General features: G+C 38.3%; 1 protein-coding gene across 1 annotated transcript; it reads right to left on the reverse strand.

The window, feature by feature from the left end:
- Nucleotides 1–1774: 1774 nt before the first annotated feature.
- Nucleotides 1775–8164, reverse strand: LOC102590057 (replication protein A 32 kDa subunit A). Its single transcript, XM_006361515.2, has 10 exons — nucleotides 7942–8164; nucleotides 7764–7874; nucleotides 7024–7121; nucleotides 6358–6399; nucleotides 6200–6277; nucleotides 3979–4057; nucleotides 3785–3868; nucleotides 3599–3678; nucleotides 2260–2328; nucleotides 1775–2138 (listed from the first exon to the last, which is right to left on the reverse strand). The coding sequence occupies exons 1-10, from the start codon at nucleotides 8035–8037 to the stop codon at nucleotides 2057–2059; spliced, it is 819 nt and encodes a 272-aa protein (XP_006361577.1). The 5' UTR covers nucleotides 8038–8164; the 3' UTR covers nucleotides 1775–2056.
- Nucleotides 8165–13674: the final 5510 nt, after the last annotated feature.

A 13674-nucleotide genomic window follows, 5' to 3' on the forward strand; every position in this document is an offset into this window, starting at 1 on the left:
TATTACGTTTAGAGATTATATATTGATTCACGTTTGAAAGATAAACTAAAACTATGAACAAGATTTACTACTACTAATTAATTAGAAGATTAATTGTAGATAACATTATTATTTTATTATCTAATACTTCCTACGTCCGTTCATCTTTACTTATTTATTAAATTAAAAATAAATATTCAATCATACTTGTACAGTTTAAAAAATTAAGAGATTATTTTACTCTTTATATCTATTTTATCCTTGCTACCTAATATATTTAATAAAACATTAAATTTAATATATTTAAAACATGAAGTTGAAACCCTAATTCATCCTCATGTCAACAATTACTTGAACTTCATTTCACTTAATATCTATCACGAAGATAACTAATGACATTACAAAGTACTTCTGATCACTAAATAAAGTTGAATCTTCCAAAATAAAGTACTTTAAAAAATAATGATCTACTTTTCCTTTTCATCTGTTTAAAAAATGACTCCTCTAAATTTCATTTTTGACAATATCTTAATTTCAATTTTTCACTTAGCAAACTTTAGTTTAGAATCATTAAAACTTTTTAAAAAAATATTTTTTCAAATTCCATAACAAATCAAAATAAATCCTAAAAAAAATAAAAATTGATGGGTCTACACTTTACAGTGCATGAATGTGTAAAGAAATAATGGAGATGAAAGCAAGTGGAAGGATATTATGAAATGACTAGCGGCCTTTCTTGTCTGTATCTTCAACAAAGAAAGAGAAACTTTATAAAAGGAAAAAAAAAGAGTTATGTGACAAAAAAGAATTAAAAAAAAAAAGATAAAGGGAAAAGGAGTTAGTAATAATTAATGGGATAAAAGAGAATGTGTTGAAAAGATATTGCATGTATGTGGAGAAGCGGAGGAGGAGGGGACACCACCACTCTAAGGACGATTAGTAAATCATTTCTTTTGTTAAACATATCACATTTTTAAAAATTAGTTAACTAGTCAAAATCTCTAACATAATTATTGAAAACATTTACACTTTAAAATAATTAGTATTAAAAATGTTAAAATGTCAATATTTTAGCAAATAAAGTGTATCCTAATATAATTCATTCATTCTTCAACTGGACAATGCTTCCAATAAACCTTAACCATTGGAATGACTCTCGAATGCAACCGTCGCACATCTCTGGCTAGAATAGCAACATACTCCTCTACGAAGGTCAAGGTCAAACGGTCATCCAACTCAACTCAATTTCACAAAAGGCAAAACTACTTATGGTAGCATATCATAAACACCACTTTAATTCTTTCAATTCTTGAAGCCCCGGAGTTGGTATCCTCTATCTCTAGTTCAACAAACTTAGGTAACTCTCCTTAGATTAACCTGAACTTTAACCCTTGCACGACTAGGGCTAGTCTTATTTGTTGTAGCCATATCCATGTGAATAGGCTTTCCAAAGGCAGCAACTAATGAAAATAATGATTTCTTCCCAGAAAAAAGTTGGCCAAAAGATGAGGGAAAGAAATCCATGTCATAGCTTAGGTAGTCTCTTCATCAACTTTGAACTTCTTAGTGATGTCCCATCCTTATTAGTGATGAAGTATTGAGTTTTTAGACCTCATATTTACAAAGTCTTCAATTAATTCAAATCTGATTAGAATGCATCTGCTTCTTAACAAACCAATTTTGCACTCTCCTTTGATGTTGTATTGTTTAGGTCAGTTGACCAATGCTCTCAATAAAAGAGAATTGGTTATCGTTCAACCAATAAATGAAAGTAAACATAGAGTGATTCCACTACTTGGTCTGCCAAAAGCACCATTCCATTGGAGATATTTGCAGGACTAAAGATCTGCTTCCATGGACAATTCTTTACACCAAAACAGGAGTGGCAACATATCCATGACTCTTGACAAATAAAAGTAAAAATACTTCTTAAAGGAGGTTTGTCCTTAAATCGACTTCAATTCAAAAAGCTAGACTGCAATGACAGAAATCAGTTCCTAAAACTTGATATATTTGATGAGGTCAAGCTAACTATCATCTTTCCTCTGATTCCCTGAGCATGTAAGCAAGCAAAGTTTTAAGCACTTGTTGACTTGAAGTGACATTCATCAATGGTAGAGTAAACCAGCCCTTCCGATTCAAGAGATTCTATTGCTTCCCTATCAAGATTAAAAAAATGATTTAGGTTACAAAGTAGGAGGTTGTTACAATCCTGCATGCAATGAAAATGAGAAACAAAATTGTCCTATATCTTTCTGTGTGGTGGATAAAGAGATATACTTGATTTTCTCCAAAGGAACTCTAAGGTGTTGAGCAATTTCATTCCGGTGTATCCCTTTCTCCTGTGCACTGAACATGGAAATGTTGTAAGTTTTGCAATCTAGAGTTGGGGAACATGATCAACTCAAACAAAGATGAATGCAACATCTTCAAAAGGTATCTTTTACAATATTACAGGATGGTATTAAGAAACAGTTGACTGCAAAATTGCTCGGCAGCAGACTACGTGCTCCACAAAAGGCAAAACTGGGGTGCTTGTGTTTTAACTCTCTAGGAAATGATATCGATCTTGATTTCCAAATAAATCATGGAAATCTTGCTCCTTTTACTAGTTTGATGTAAAATTTGCCATATTTTGATGTGTTGCTCTCTAAAGGGTATAACTATTGTGACTCCCTCCACTAACAAATACCACCTACTCCTACAAACAGAGGACATTGTTTTTATTTTAGATTTCCATACCAAAACACAATTCCAGTCAACCTTATTTATTAAATGCTAGAAATATGCACAACCAATTAAGCACTAAAATTATTCCAATGATGGCTTTCATCATATAACATTTTCCAGATAATAGTTTGGGGAAAACATTCTGCTTTTATTAAATATACCGTCTTTTTTCAGTAAATGTTTGGTTTAAAGAAGTGGCAGTAATGTCAAATAAAATCCCTTCAGCAGGTTAAGTCAGCAGTCTCCAGAAGTTCATATATAGAGGTCACACGCAGGTAGTAGTTTCAAAGCTGCTGACCTCTCAGAGCATTCTGTCTTCATTGCAGAATTAAGATAGATAAATCATGTTGTTTTCACTGTCTGCTCAGAGGATTTGGGCTGTGTGTGAATGTGAATGTGAATATGTCTCTGTATGCATATGTATGTATGAGTGAATGAATGACAAGTGTAATTTTCTAGCTTCACAAGTTGATCACAGTAAAGAAGTTACCCAAACTCAGGTAAACCCTATATTCTTGTGGCTACCAATTAGATACTGTTTAACCCTCAGAAATAAGTGTGACCCAAAGGTAATGTTACTCCCTTCTATTGTATGCTTTTGAAGAACAAAATGAGAAAAACGACAAAATACATACAACTAAAATTACAAAGAATCAGGGATTTCAAGTGCTTTCATTTTAAGAGAATCTGAATTTAACATGAACAGGGCATCATTCAAGTTGAGATGGAGAGTAAACCAAACCCAAATATATCTTCAAGTTACATAGTCAAGTTAGTTTGAACTCTAGAAAACTAGACCGTCGTTGGGAAAGCATACCACTTGTCAACCAAAGAGAAGCTATGAACAGCATGATCAGTGTTATGATTAACAGCATATTAAACAACTTACAGTGAGGACGGCTGTTCCAAATAATCTATAACAATCTTTTCTATGCCCTTGAGTCCATCAATGCTCAAATTTGCAGAGAACTGAAAGAAATAATGGATGAAGCAGATAATCAAACAAAATCATCAAGAGTGATGAAAAGTAGAATGGCAATCTGAAATCATCATTTACTGTATGGTCAATACTAACTTGATTGGAATTGTATCCACTTGAAGGGGCACTAACTGCTGCAGGCACATCAGATTTGCTGGGAGTGGAGACAGAGAGACCACTCTGTATTCATATGGATAAAAGTCTAGAAGTTATTCTACAAGTGGGGTTATTGAGAGTAAAAAAAAGATGTTGTATATAAAACTCATTGTTTTTAGAAGCTAGATTTATACCTGAGACTTCCTATTGCAGTGATGGACATAGATACATTCAAGGAAGTGGGTAGCAACCTCATTATAATCAGTTATAGGTCTGAAACATCATCAAAGACCAAAATAGGTGTTAATTGATAATCTTATAAAAGAATCACTATATAAAACGACGACAAGTTCTGTCTGGCTGTGGTGCTAGGATAAATCATTGCTAAGGACTAGAAAAGACTAGATTTGGGGCAAATTTTATTCACTCATAATCATATTTTGGAGGAAAATAAAAGGTAAGTAAACCAACTTCTTTTTGCATTTGTAGCACATGCAGCATAAACCCCCCCCCCCCCCCCCCCCCCCCCCCCCACCCCCCCCCCCCCCCCCCCCCCCCCCCCCCCCCCCCCCCCCCCCCCCCCCCCCCCCCCCCCCCCCCCCCCCCCCCCCCCCCCCCCCCCCCCCCCCCCCCCCCCCCCCCCCCCCCCCCCCCCCCCCCCCCCCCCCCCCCCCCCCCCCCCCCCCCCCCCCCCCCCCCCCCCCCCCCCCCCCCCCCCCCCCCCCCCCCCCCCCCCCCCCCCCCCCCCCCCCCCCCCCCCCCCCCCCCCCCCCCCCCCCCCCCCCCCCCCCCCCCCCCCCCCCCCCCCCCCCCCCCCCCCCCCCCCCCCCCCCCCCCCCCCCCCCCCCCCCCCCCCCCCCCCCCCCCCCCCCCCCCCCCCCCCCCCCCCCCCCCCCCCCCCCCCCCCCCCCCCCCCCCCCCCCCCCCCCCCCCCCCCCCCCCCCCCCCCCCCCCCCCCCCCCCCCCCCCCCCCCCCCCCCCCCCCCCCCCCCCCCCCCCCCCCCCCCCCCCCCCCCCCCCCCCCCCCCCCCCCCCCCCCCCCCCCCCCCCCCCCCCCCCCCCCCCCCCCCCCCCCCCCCCCCCCCCCCCCCCCCCCCCCCCCCCCCCCCCCCCCCCCCCCCCCCCCCCCCCCCCCCCCCCCCCCCCCCCCCCCCCCCCCCCCCCCCCCCCCCCCCCCCCCCCCCCCCCCCCCCCCCCCCCCCCCCCCCCCCCCCTAAGAAAGGTTTGGAGGTGCTATGCATATTTTTAAAACTCAGGGAGGCTAAGTGAAAACTGGGAAACCACGGGGGGAATAGAATCTCACCCTTTATCAACAAGTGATTCTAGGGTTCCATCTAATTAAAACTAAGGTCCATAATGGGTAGTTTAAAATTCCCAAATTACAAGTAAACAGCCAAACAAAAAAATTAGTTAACACGGATCTGTGGACTTATAAAACATGTAGCGAGGTTCAACCACAAACCACCCAATAATACTTTCAGCACCCAATATCACTAGACATCCTAAAAAAGATCAAGAAAGGGAAAAACAAAGAAATCCATACATAGGAATGAAAGTAAGATTGATGGATTTGGAAATCAATGTCTGAAAAACACACAATCTGGAAAGACACTCAGGGGACATTGTTAACAGTTAACACAAACAAAGAGTGCACAAGTCCAAAAAGAATTGCTTGTAAAAATAAACTAAGCTGTTCTGATTCAACTACAAATCATGTCCCCAGTGTCTAATAATAAATTGTTTGTCTTCTAGCATTCTATCATCTCTAGGCAAAAACAAAAAGTTGGGAATACAAACTTCATCAGTGTACAACAAAAAGAGGTGGCCTAATTGATAAATTATGAGTCCGTCTTAAATATTTAAGAAAACTACCTGGAAAACAGATATTTCATACTTGAAATGACAAATCATACCAAAGTTTGATAACCATTATAAAGTTCAATTGATTAAACATCTACAATGGAAATATCTATGATTCTCAGTAAACACACTCGATGAACTGCCCATTTGGCTATTCAAGTTGAAATCAAGTAGTTCTAATATCTCTAAAGGATAAAGGGAAAGGTTGTTCCCCACCAAGAAAACACAAACAACTGAACAAAGAGATCATCCTTGCCATCAATACTAACAAGTGGAAGATGGTTAGCACAAGATTATGAATTAGCTTTTCCCTGACTCATTGGAGAAAAATCAAGGGTGTGAATGTTCTAGCGAAAAAGCAGTTTCATTCATTGAAGACATTCTGAGGTAATAATCTTGACCAACTCTTGAGAAGAAAAAGTTATTATCCTTCAGGAAATAAAGGAAGAGTTGCAACAAAAAGTAAGAAAAATTTGACCATAGGCTAGTTAAGATCATACAAGTATAGAGCATTTATTAAAATAGAACAAAAAATAGAAGCATAACTTTACAAACCTGATAGCAAATACCACTAGTTGTGTTTTACCCTGAAAACCTTTCAAGTGTCCATGGACTCTGACATACATTCCATCCCTGCTTAAAAATGTGGATTTAGAAAGCTAAAGAGCAAACATACCATTGGATTCAAAATGGTTGATAGAGACATGACTTACGATATTTGCTCCACTTCCTTGGTATCCACAGCATCATTCACCCTGCAAAAGGGATAGAAAGACATAACTTTAGGGCATAGTGAGCTAGAGAGGTGCAAATTAGGCAAACAGGATTACTATACAAAGGAACTTTCATGCTTCTACAGAAATAGTAGTTTAGGCGACGGCCTTAAAACAGTAAGAGATTAAACCTAGAGCCATCAAGGTAAATGATGCCAATCTTCAAGTGGTGCATTGAGCTCCCTACTTTGGTTAAGTTTGGACAATGGTATTGTATTTCAATTAGAAAAAAATAACATAAATTTATCTTAATTTTCATGTACTTTTAAGAGGTTTTTTTTTCCGAAGACACCTTCATTTGTATGTAGTGAAAGCAGTTAGTAGGGGTAAAACCGCCCAAACTAATTGATAGGAAAAAATGACTAGTAATACAGTACATCCCTGTATCACAATCTTAAATGCTTCAATTGTTTATGAACTACAAGAAATCTAAGTGTTCTTGCAGCAATAGATCCCCTTAAGATGAACACTAGGTGCCCCCCAACAGTATGTAGATCCCTACATGTTTTTTATCCATCTTCACATAAAGGTTATGAATATAATAATCAACTTGGAATATAAATATAAAGTGTTATATCAAGAAAAACAATAGGCAAGAAAGTTTACCATCTTGTACATTCAATGCGACCAGTTCCATCATCAATCGTAAACGATACATCTGTCACTCTCTCAGATTTTTTATATGCCATCCCTACCAATCTCACCTAAACCAAGAATTGGGTTAAGTTTCCTCTAAATTCGAAGATAAACCCAAAAATATCTTCTTCTTTTTCTAGTGGAAGGAATAAATTTACATATTTACACATCACAGAAAATAGCACCTTAGTACACAGAACTAGTGAAACACTAGCTTAACCATTAATTAGATCCAGTGATAATTGGCAAATCAAAACCTAGACCCAGAAAAAACAAATGAAGTGAAAGTTTTCACAATTGTAACACAAATCCAAATAAAATCTTGACCCACGAAAAATATTTAAAATTAAGAGAAAATTTTGACAGAATACCCAAATCACTTCAAAGGTACTGAATAACCAAAACAAAACACTGACCCTTAAAAATTCTAAACCAAAAAACCCTAAAACCTTTTCCCCTCCCCATTTTATATGACACTATCACTGTATGAACTATCAAACTGCTCTTTTCTTTGATTACAATTTTGCACACTTGCTAAATTATTGCAATCACAAACAATTGAGATTTGAAACACTTGTATGTAAATTCTAACTTTAAAATGTGACATGGCTCCTCCTCAGTGATTCCTTTGAAAACTAACGGAGTAATAAATATTAAAAAACTGACAAATTCTTGAGTTCATAGAGAAAAAAAAAAGGAACAACTCTTACATTGTTGACATCGACACCATCAATAACAAAGTTAGATTTCTCATCACTTGATTGAACTGCTTGACTTATCTGTTTCACTGTTAGCGGAAGCAGAGGTGGGTTTTCACGACTCTGCAAAATCAACAAACAAAATGAGTACCCAAGTACACAGAAGAGCAAAAAGTGATAGGGTTTTCACCTTAGCGGAAGTGCGTGAAGCATCCGCGGCTTGAGTGGACTGAGAAGGCATGAAACCTCCGCCGGAGAATGAATCCAATTGACTGCTACCGAACATTTTTTCGATTCTTTCTTCTTTGATCACACAAAAATACGGATTATTCACTAAATTTGAGTGTTTAAACTGAAAGTTCACATTCTATATGAAACCCTATGAAATGTTCCCGCCATTTTTCATCTACTTTTCAGTTTTCCCGCCAATAAACCTAAGGTGCAAGCCTATTACTTTTGTTATACTTTGGACAATCACACCAAAAAAAAAGTGTTTACTACTAGTCCTATTACTTTTGTTATACTTTCATTATATTTATTTTAATTTTGCAAATTGAAATTTTTTATTTTCAATTTTCTATTTTCTATTTTGGTAACCATATTGAAATTGTACCACACATCGAATTGGGTTTATTTGATTATAGTCTTTCTTATCAAGAATTTTTTCTTATTCAAGGTTCGAAACAAAAATATATTAAGAAAGAAGTAGTCTCATCTATCTGTTGCACCATATTATTTGGTGGATAATCACCACTAGTCTGACTCGACACTAAGTTGTAACACCCCGTATTCTAAGTGTACTAGTTCTATTTATATGACGCTTATAAATTGCCGTGTGGTATAGTTATGGACTCGATTTCCTATGCGACTAGTGACAATAGAATAGGTTTAAAGTGAACTGCCCATAGATTTTGATGCGACCCGATTAAGTTATTAAAGGTATTAAGGTCTAGAAATGGAATAAGATATTGAGGTGCTTGATTGACTACACTAAGCTAGTAGGTGACAAGTAGGTGCATCACCTACTTTGACTAATTGACCAGCCCAAAGGACCAAGTAGGTGCATCACTTACTAAGACTCTTTTGACTATGTTATTGGGCCAAGTACACTACCACCTACTTGCATTAATCTGGCCCAAGTTGATTAGAAGAATAAAGGGAAAATGGACAGCCAAGGCCCACTCTTTCCAAGCCCACAAGAAATAATTTGAATGGAAAAGTAGGTGCATCACCTACTTAAATGTGTGGCCTAAATTAAAGACACATGTTGGCTCCAAATGAAGTACAAGAAAGGTGGCAAAAGGCCCAATGTTCTTAAGTCCAAAAAGGCCCAAGTGAAAAGTCCAAGTAGGTGGGTCACCTACTTGACAAACTATGGCCCAAAATGAGTGAGAAAGTCGGCCAAAGCAGGTCCCTTTAAAAGGGATAGATATCAACTTTTCTAACCATTTTTACTTTGACAAAAAAATCTGATTTCTAGAGCTTTCTCTCTTCTCTCTCTTAGCTTCATACAGCAGCCATTAAATACCATTAGGGTTCTTGGACATTAGGGAGTTCAAGCTATTGGAAGGTATAATTTAAGACAAGCTAAGGAGGACAACCTTTACCTTGAAGAATCCAAGTCTTAGCAAGTGGTAGTTCTGTCAAGCAAGGTAAGCTACTGCAATTTTCTCCCTCTTGTGCTTAAGTAAATTTGGACACTTGGTATGTGTTAGTGAGTTGGAAATTGTTACTTTTACATGGTGTAATATTGGGAAGGATGTTCTGGTGATTAGTGCATGTTGGGACAACCATGGAGGGGAGTCCTCTTTAAATTCAGTTATGAGCTTGTTTGAGCACTTTAAAAGTAATGTTAGCTCTTAAAGTGTTGGTGATCAGAAACCATGATTCATATTGCTTTTGTTACATTATTATGTTTAAGGATTGTTTTATGTATGTTATGATAAGGGATGTGACTGAATGTGCAGGAAAGTTATGGAGATGTTAAAGGACTTAAATATTGCAGGGAGTTTTGGGGAGGACCTGATACGAAGGTTGTACAGTATATAGATGCGATTAAAGGGAAAGGGAAGGAAAGAAAACACTGGCTAGATAAATTGCATGCTTACTGCTTGGTTACTAATTGGGTGAGATCAAGTAGCTCAAATTGATTGATTAGCTACTAATACTAGTCTTACAACTTATTTTATTGTAGATTAGTAATCTGAAGAGAAGGAGCTTAAGGTATACGTATTGAATTTTGTAGCAAGTTATGTAAGGCTATTCAATTTCCTATTTCTTCGGCATGAATCCAACACTTGCATTACAAAAAGTAAGCTTTCTAAGTTCCCTTGGTAATGACTGATCCATAGTTGCAGTTCCTACTCCCTAGAGCAGTCTAGTGAGTACTCTAATATGAGTTTGTTACTAAATGTACGTGCTTACTCTACCAAGTATTAGCATGCAAGGTTTAAACTTGTTTCATCGTCAAAGTACCCTTGGCATGTATTTCCCTTATCCTAGATTACACATGGTACATATGTTTATATGTTGGATATACAATCTGCCCATATCATGACAACTTGCTTCAATTATCTATATATATGTCATTTTGTCACATGTTCATATGTTCCCTTTATAGGTTATTACTCCCATTGTGTTAGACTATAATGTTACCTCACAAGATCCCTACATGCTCTATTATACATTTTATATGTACTTACTTGGAATATGTATCCATCTTAAAGTTGAATCTGCCCACGTTCTCCGTTGGTTCCACATTCACGTATACCTTGTATTTGATATTAGTTAGTGAGTATTTGGCTATCATATAGATTTCAAATCTCTTGGCTGAATGTTAAATGTCTTCACTTGATATGTGCTTCAATTTGAGATGTCAAAATGCTTACTGAGTCATATAAGCTCCTAAATATTACACGTTCATGTCACATTTACTTCCCATGTCATTGTTATTATCGTAAGTCCATATTCATATGTCTTCTACTATTGGTCCATAGTTTCAAATCTCAACAATGATTATGACCACCAAAACAACAATCTCAAAAGAGTTATGATCATCAAAAGAACAATCTCAAAAGAGTTATGAACATCAAAACAACAATCTCAAATCATAAACAATCTAAGTGAAGCAATCTGTATAACTATGGGTGGCAGCCCAGGGGCAAATGCCTAGCATGGGTCAATCCCAATTGGTATAGAAAGATGGTAGCTCAAGGGCAAAAGTCTAGCATGGGCCGACCCCAATTTGTGGAATTATGAGGACAACATCCCAGGGGTTAAAATGCCTAGCATGGGTCAATCCCAATTGGTATAGAAAGATGGTAGCTCAAGGGCAAAAGTCTAGCATGGGCCGACCCCAATTTGTGGAATTATGAGGACAACATCCCAGGGGTTAAAATGCCTAGCATGGGTCATCCTCTTCTACCGTTGATCAGCTGGTCATTTGTATCATATGTCTTATAAATATTATAATGCAAAGAAAGTAAAGAAAAGAATGCAACATACACGATTCCACAAGTATAAGCAAAGGCGGTCTCTAATCCTTATTTATTGGTATTTGGTTTCACTTGAGCTCTCATTTTACATATGGTTGTATTATGCCTTACATATGGTTGTATTATGCCTTACATATTCAGTGCATTCTTTCGTACTGACGTCTTTTATTGGGGACGCTGCATTTCATGTTGCAGGTTCATGTACTCAACTAGTAGATCTCACCAATAGAAGCACATGATACTCAGCGGTTGTTGGTGAGCTCCAGGTTGATTTGGGGCTTTGCCGAGTCTTTACTATGCATATTTCATAGTGGTACAGTCATGGATTCCGGTAGAGGCTTTGTAGACATTGTAAAGGTATCATCTGAATTCATAGTTTCACTTGTCACATGTATTGGTTCAGCTAGTCAACATGTACTGTATATGAAGCTTCTCATTAGTAAATATATTTGCATAGTAGTAGTTTACTTTCTCATCATAGGTGACTTGTAAAGCATGTGTTCATATGGTACTTGTCCGCCTCACCTAGGGTTGGGGTGTGACATAAGTAAACTCCCAAGAAAACATGCATAATCATATTATACTCGTAATCTTAGTCTTTGAAATAGTAAGAATTTAGTAATACAAATTCATTTATGAAGACTTATAATCATAGAATAACTCCTTTAAAATATCATGATTTCATAACATATAATCAATTTATAAGAGACACTTAATCGAAAGTATATAAATCATGATAGTCTTTTCATAATGAGAATACTTCAATCGGAAGCAACCTAATATCATAAAATTATATTGACATGTCATTAAAAAATATCCTTAAATCGTAATCTCTTCATTTCATATAGTGCATGCATACCATCAAAACATGATTTCAAAGTCAAAATACTCATATAAAATAGGTTAATGTAGAAATCATTGAAAACATTGAAATATGATCAAATCATACATAATAAGATCAATCATGATGAAAAATCCTTGAATCAATTAAACTTATACATAAATCATGAAACCCTAGAATTTGGGTAAGAATCATAGAAGTGGATTTGAGGTTTCTTTGAGACTCAATGGATGAAAAGGAATTCATTGATGAATTTCCCACATACCTTAATGAATCCTAGCTTTGAACTTACAAGAGGAGACTTGAAGCTTGAAGAAACCCTAAATTACCAATCCTTGAAAAAAAACTTAAGAGCTTTGGGGGTTTTGAGTGAATGAGGAGAATTTCAGTGTAAAAACAGTTATAGACCCTCAAAATAGGCTAGAAACGGCGTACTATAGATATTAAAAGAGAAGGAAGAAACTCAATTAACCCTGACAAATAACTGTTGAAGAGACTCTACGACACCATGTACGGTTTGTACATCATTCTATGGACCGTACTGTTCACCCATAGAAAACTTACTGGAAATCAAATCCTCTTACCAAAAACCACAGGCCATATTCCACAAAACGTAGAATCTTATACGACCCGTCAACCTCTCTCGTAGAACTCTAGCCCAGAAATCCTCCTAAGTCCAGAATCTCAAATACGACTCTCCATGTACGGTTCGTAGTTCCTTTACATGATGTATTTGCTAGACATAGACACAATACTGGAGACTCAACTTTTCAGAAGTTCAACCACGACATATAGTTCCATGTACAAGTCATACAACTCACTCGTGGATCCCAAGGCACTAAATTTCACCAAGTATGGAACTAACCCTACGAGTCTTATCCACGACCCGTATGACTTTGTACGAATCTTCTTGTTGGTCTGTAAAAACTCATCTAAGACTTGATATTTTCTCAACTTTCAGGACATCATCCATGACTTCCATCCACGGACTGTAGAAGTAAGTATGGTCTGTACTTGACCTCGTACAAGCTTGCACTAGCAGCTTTTTGTGACTTTTCCTTTCCAAATCAATATTTCTACTTTCGAGGTGTTACAACTAACCTCCGCTGTAACACCCCATATCTGAAACAGACCAAAAATGCAGATTTTGAGAAGTCGCAGGTGCAACCCACTGTTGCCATCCATGGACTGTAGGACAGACCACAGCCCATGCTGGTGGTCCGTGGTTTACCACTGCAACCCCTCCCCAACCCAGCTCAGAAAATCGGCCAAGTCTCGACCCACGGTCTGTGGTCTGTGTCCGTGGATCAAGGCTCCTTTACCCAGCCTCTGACATGAACTAAGGTCGATCAGCACAGACCGTCGTTCGATCCACGGTCCGCAGGTCTGACCGTAAATGAGGGTCAACAGTCAATTAGGGGAGAATTGTTGAGTGGGTCAACTTTAGATGGTCATAACTCTTAGCACAAATAGAATTATGTGTCCTATGACCTATTATGTGATAGATAATTGAATTCTCTTTCCAACACCACTGAGTTTGCTAAAATCTGACCTCCGAGTAAAAAGTTATGCTCGTTTTAGTGAAGCC

The sequence above is a fragment of the Solanum tuberosum genome, unplaced genomic scaffold (assembly GCF_000226075.1).
Source record: "Solanum tuberosum cultivar DM 1-3 516 R44 unplaced genomic scaffold, SolTub_3.0 scf00348, whole genome shotgun sequence".
Lineage (NCBI taxonomy): Eukaryota > Viridiplantae > Streptophyta > Magnoliopsida > Solanales > Solanaceae > Solanum > Solanum tuberosum.

Coding starts and splice junctions, on each gene's coding strand:
- LOC102590057 (XM_006361515.2), bottom strand. CDS start 8,037: ATGTTCGGTAGCAGTCAATTGGATTCATTCTCCGGCGGAGGTTTCATG. Junction 6,400..7,023: donor CGCATTGAATGTACAAGATG/GTAAACTTTCTT, acceptor TCCCTTTTGCAG/GGTGAATGATGCTGTGGATA. Junction 6,278..6,357: donor AAGGAAGTGGAGCAAATATC/GTAAGTCATGTC, acceptor ATTTTTAAGCAG/GGATGGAATGTATGTCAGAG.